A 6,000-nucleotide genomic window follows, 5' to 3' on the forward strand; every position below is an offset into this window, starting at 1 on the left:
TTTCTTTTAAAACAGGATATATCCCTAGTGATTATAAATGTGCAAAAATAATTCCTATCTTTAAAACTGAACAAAAAAATGTAAAAACAAGACGGATGTTACAGCCTGACATGGGATCCATCTTTCACATAAAAAAATCAATGAAATATTCTGGTCAAGGAAACTACTATGTGAATTATCAAAATTATCAAATTTAATGCGTTTAACCTCTTCGGATACTAAACGAACACTGATGCATCTATTCTTGTTTACAAATTCCGCTCAAAGAGAACTGGTTTCAATATGTACGCAGAGTAAACACGACTGCAATTAACTTTCCTTGCATTACACCCTTTATAATCTCCTTTATCCTTTATCAGCAAACCGTCTTAGTTGTGAACTCAAGCTGAATAGCAGGGCAGGTAGTTAACTCAAAACTACCAACCCCCCTGGTAGGAACTTCATCTAACCAACAGTGCATGCATTAAAGGGACTCCAGACGTAATTTCATTTGTTCATTGGCACATTTGGCTTCAATCGTCGCATGACCCGAACCGGTACGAAGATTAATAGGTCTAGTAAAATTGTTTTATAGATGCATTCACTCGTACTGGCCAGTCTAGACTAGACCCTAGTGTAAATTCTACCCTACAATGCATGTAGGCAAAATCTACGGGTATCCAATGGAATCTTTGGACCAATGAACATAACAATTGTTCAGCGTAAACAGACCCATGTCACTTAATAAGTAATTTTATAAGTAGCTATTAAAACTATTTGCTTTGTAACAACATAAACACTTAAGAATTATGGCTATGTCGTCCTTCTATTCCACATTTAATTTTGTGGTTCTCGCTGAATTTAACAAAAGAACAAAAAATTCGAATATAAATTGCCTTCCTTGTCATAATAATAATAATAAGAATAATAAAAATCTATAAATAATCTAGCAGACAGGGAGTTTCTTTTATCATTCCAGATAATAAACTAGCAGACAGGTAGTTTCTTGATTATTCCAGATAATAAACTAGCAGACTGGTAGTTTCTTGATTATTCCAGATATAATACTTGTAGACAGGTAGTTTCTTGATTAATCCTAAAAATAAACTAGCAGACAGGTAGTTTCTTGATTATTCCAGATGATAAACATAGCAGACAGGTAGTTTCTTGATTATTCCAGATAATAAACTAACAGACAGGTAGTTTCTTGATTATTCCAGATAATAAACTAGCAGACAGGTAGTTTCTTGATTATTCCAGATGATAAACTAGCAGACAGGTAGTTTCTTTATTATACCTGATAATAAACTAGAAAAATTAATTGAACGACTCATCAATGAACCGTTAGTTTTTTACCACTACACATTTAAATCAGCTAACCGTATTACCTTTGTTAATGATTTAGATTTTTAACCACGTTATCCTGAAGGTTACAGGATTAAAATTCCAAAAATATCCTTATTTTAAAAATTTTTCCGATCGGTCTTAAAAACTTTCGATATTTTCGTTAACAACATAGGAATTACGGATTTTTATTTCGTTTACATTCCATTAATTTTAAAAAACTGCTGTTTCTTAACGGATGTTTCCTTGACCTAATAATGATCGAAACTTTTTTTTTCCAAATAAAAGACCCAAAGAGGACAAAACAAATACTTCAATATACTACTCGATCAGGTTCGTGGGATAACTGCACTAGCGTCTCTCTTCCTAATTTCTAATGTTCCTGCGTAGAAAACAAATCTCAAAACTTTCTGTTTTCTTTGGCAAAAAACTCTCTGACAAGGTCACAAGAAAAGTATCGAAAAGTGTATATTTTTATATTTTTAGTATGATTAATGGAGATAGAATGGCAACTTTCATGGGATATCTTTCTTCGGTTCAACTTGGAGGAAATACTGTTTTCCCAAAAATTGGTAAATAATTTTTTGGTTTTAGTTTTAACTTTCTCGGAATTGTTTACTGCATTAGTTCCACTATTGCAAAATGCAGTCCTCAAATTTTTTTGTTTTAACTTAAACAAAATTAGTTTATTTAAAAAATTTTTAATCGAAATTTTTGCATTCTAAACATTCTTTAAACAGATATAAAATTTTTTGCTTTATTCAATTTTCGTATCTAAAAATCTTTTCGGAACATTATTTCTTTTTAAAACTTTTTCAAAAACCTTTTTTTATCCTAGAAAAATTGAAATGTATATAATATTTTTCAATTCAAAATAAGTGTTTAAAGAAACAAAAAACAAACATAAAAACTTGAAACTAACAACTAAAAACAAGTTCTTAATTGTTTATTTTAGCAGAAATACACCTGTATAGAATAATTGTTCTTGAAAACAAAATTCTATTTGGAATTGAACACTCGGCCCAAGCTTAAATGTCATACCTTTGCTACCTGATAGTGTAAACCATTGTATTTAAAGTTTTTACTATTTTATCTTCAGCAGATTTTATAGATATAAATATGAAAGGTTTACGACATCAGGTTGCAAAGAAAAGAGATAACAAAATTTGAATTTGTTGCGAATGTTTTCAGTTTAGAAATTTATTCATAAAAAAATTTGAATTGTTTAGATGTATCAATATCTCCGGAAAGGGGAAGTGCCGCCTTCTGGTGGAATTTAAGCAGGTTTATTACAATTTTTTAATGCTTTTTAAGAATCCATATCCCGTAAAGAACCAACGACCCTTGGAGTATAAATATGGAGTATTTTCAAAGGTTCACATAATTAATTAGTTTGAAAACATAAATAAAAAGTTTAAAGTTTTAGTTTTTGTTTTCTACTTTTCAGTAATGGAGTAACAGATACAGATACTGTTCATGGAGGGTGTCCTGTTCTGGTCGGATCAAAGGTTAACATTTCTTAGTGTAAACAATACAAGAAAATATAATTANCAGGGATGACTGACATATTCTTGTTTTTCTAGCTATCAATTGATTTGCATAGTTTAGTTTCCCTAAAAGTAAACCTGCGGATTTATTCAGTATTTACAATCAAGGACATTGTCAGAATTAAACACTTTTTAGGAAAAACGACGATATCGATTTTTAGTAAACCATTGTGTATCAGGTTAACACTTTTATAAAAAGCACGGGTCACTTGGATTTGCGTTTACAGTCCCTTTAAAATTAGAATAATATTCTAAATTTCCTTGTGTTTAGGTTGGTATGAAGAACCGGTTCTCAACTTTGATGAAAAATGAAGTTTTCCTAAATACTCCTGTGTATTATACTGCCCTCACGCACTTTTCACCAGAATTTAAGAAAATTTCATGATTTCAACATTTTTTTCTTTTCACTTTGTTACCCTTCATGACACTGGCATATTTGTTATAAACTCAAAACTAGATAAGCTACAATGTCACAAAGTCGCAGCAGTAGTGTCGCATAAATTTTACCAATTCTCATCCTGTCTAATTTACAGTAATAAAGGTTAAATTCGGCTTTCTGTCTTGAATTATATTCTGGTAATAAAATATAATATTATATGAACGAAACAAAGGAATTGAGTCTCTGTAATAAACTCTGGTTTTCTAATCCCTTTATCTTTTCAACCCAGTGATGTAGACCTTTGATATTTCAAACTATGAAATATGCTAGAATAAATAATCCAAGTTTGAAATATCAAAGTTTTACACCTACCGGTTGCAGAGGAATTAGAAAATTTGAGTTTGTGGCAAAACCTCAGATCATTTGCTTAAGAATACAAAATGTACGGAAATGGGTAAATTTCCCTTCTTTTCAACACTAAATTCACAAATCCCAGTTGCAATATGGGTTTAAAACTTAAGTTCCGAAAGCAGTTATAATACAAATTGATTATTATGTTTTCCATTAGGCATTTTGGATGTTAAGTGTATAAATATTTATAACTTTAAAAGCAGAATTCTTTTTATTTTTTTTTATTTTTTTGTTCTAAATTTATCTTGATCAATGAATAAGATTTTGCTGAATATAGTTTTTTCTTATAAAAGTTTTGGTATTTTTATTTATGCTTGCTTAATTCAAATTATTAATTATAAGAAAATTTTGTGAACTCATATTTTGTAAGTCCTACCTTTACATAACTTTTGTTTTTCATTGAATTCAGTTCAAACAATTCTAAAAATACAGATTTATTTTGAGCGTATTTAGTTAAATGATTTACACCAAAATTTGAAGGGACTGTAGGCGTAATTTCAAATAACCCTTCAGTTTTAAAGTGGCTTGTCTGATTCACAACAGTGCCCTTTAACCCTTCGTCTGATAAAGGTTTGAAACTGTTTATTTTGATTTGTGGTTTCTCAATAAAAGTGCACTGTCAGCCGTAGTACGTTTGACTTTCCGAGCCGGGTCAACCTTTCCGGTCGCAGTTTGTACTGTACCTAGATCTGTGGACAAGACTAGCCGGTGCAACAAGATTGACGCGGTCAGACTTTATGCTTCATATAGGTTAAATTTACTTTTACCAAAGGGGCAGATTTAGGACGGGTAAACAGTGGGACTAACTAAGACTCCCCTGGGCAACGATGGGTTCCCAAGCTATAGTATTTAAATACTTTTTAAAATTTTTCTATTGTTATTTGCTTGCCAAAATCCTTTTAAATTTAAATCCTGTCGTGACGTTAAAAATATATTTATAGTTGTAAAAATAAGATAAAAGACGTGTAGCTACTTTTTAAATTAGGCAAAAATAAATGCCTGGGCCTGGGAAATAAATTTCACTTAATCGTTTATTTGGCGAACTGCACAGCTTGCTTTAGCTGGTGAAACGTCGGCCTGGTACTTGAAATGAACCGGAGTTTCCAGTACTCAGTAGATTTAAAACTTAACAAATAGTAGTTACTGGGACTGTCGTCGTATTTCAAGTCATATTTTATTTAAAAAATTAGGTATGCCCGATTCATAACGATACCTTTGAAACCTTAGTCTTGTTATAAATGTAAGGGACTGTTAACCTTGTTTTAATTTTTTCAACTAAAAGTGCTATGCCATTAAACAACCAGACAGATATAATTACAATCAGTTGATTTTTGGCAATCTTTCTTGTTTCTGCTGCATAAATTTACAAATCACTTTAGTAGCAGAACTCAAATTGGAACTGATCATATGTAAAATGCAAAGAGAATAGAATATTTATTAGAGGGGAATTTAGAAAATCCCTCGGTATGAATTTTTTCAGTCCCTTTCAGCCTGAAAGGGAGTTCAAAGTGTGCACATCATGTAAATGTTCACAAATTATATGCAGTAGAGTACATTAATACAGTATGTTCTCTAGACTATCCATTTCAATTTCGAATTTTTTAAAGCTGTTAAATACACTTTATAAAATGAATTAGGTGAATAAAAAACATCATTTGATTTAAAGTTATAACGAAAAATCATCGTTTGTAAAGTGAAAGGCATAGAGTCTATGTGAAATGATCATTGGTTAATTATAAAACCAGCCTATTTCATAATTTGGTTTTCTTTTAGTATTAATTTTAGACTTTTTATAAAATGATGTTCCAGGGCCCAAAAGGTTATATAACACAAATATGTTAAGTACATCTGCAGTATGAAAACAGTACAACAAAATGGCCGTTTTACACTTTTTTCTAGTAAATTCTATTCTATAATATATATTCTATTCTCTTTGGTAATATGTTAACACAAGTATCCTGATCATTTTTGCTCGCACAAAAGTTTAAGAGGTTCTGTTGTGAATCTAGGTGCCCCTCTTTAAAGGGACAGTCTAGTTTTGAAAATATAAAAAAGTAAATCTGTAGTAAGCAGTTTTAAAGATAAGAACTGAAGGAATAAAGAGTCTAAATTCTGACATATATATATTTATAATGCGGCTCCAGCTTTAGGTAAAAACATCATAAATTTCCCTGTTTCAGGTTTATATACTTTACGCATAATTTATATAAACCAAGTTATTTACTTAATATTTACTGGGAAACTCAATAATGTTTTGATTTAAATACTTACATACTTATTTTATAACATCAAAGTACACTTTTAAAATAAATTAAATTTGCTCTACTAAAAGTGATTTTT

At 30.4% G+C, this 6,000-nt stretch overlaps 1 protein-coding gene across 1 annotated transcript; it reads left to right on the forward strand.

The window, feature by feature from the left end:
• The first annotated feature begins 1,177 nt into the window (after nucleotides 1–1,177).
• Nucleotides 1,178–3,425, forward strand: LOC111714984 (prolyl 4-hydroxylase subunit alpha-3-like). Its single transcript, XM_023490212.1, has 5 exons — nucleotides 1,178–1,218; nucleotides 1,810–1,895; nucleotides 2,553–2,607; nucleotides 2,771–2,831; nucleotides 3,142–3,425. The coding sequence occupies exons 2-5, from the start codon at nucleotides 1,811–1,813 to the stop codon at nucleotides 3,253–3,255; spliced, it is 315 nt and encodes a 104-aa protein (XP_023345980.1). The 5' UTR covers nucleotides 1,178–1,218; nucleotide 1,810; the 3' UTR covers nucleotides 3,256–3,425.
• Nucleotides 3,426–6,000: the final 2,575 nt, after the last annotated feature.

The sequence above is a fragment of the Eurytemora carolleeae genome, unplaced genomic scaffold, assembly GCF_000591075.1.
Source record: "Eurytemora carolleeae unplaced genomic scaffold, Eaff_2.0 scaffold1492, whole genome shotgun sequence".
Lineage (NCBI taxonomy): Eukaryota > Metazoa > Arthropoda > Copepoda > Calanoida > Temoridae > Eurytemora > Eurytemora carolleeae.

Excerpts from the sequence above, each read along its gene's own strand:
- LOC111714984 (XM_023490212.1), top strand. The coding sequence starts at position 1,811 with ATGATTAATGGAGATAGAATGGCAACTTTCATGGGATATCTTTCTTCG. Across the intron at positions 2,608-2,770 it reads TTCTGGTGGAATTTAAGCAG|TAATGGAGTAACAGATACAG; the intron begins GTTTATTACAAT and ends TCTACTTTTCAG. Across the intron at positions 2,832-3,141 it reads CTGTTCTGGTCGGATCAAAG|GTTGGTATGAAGAACCGGTT; the intron begins GTTAACATTTCT and ends CCTTGTGTTTAG.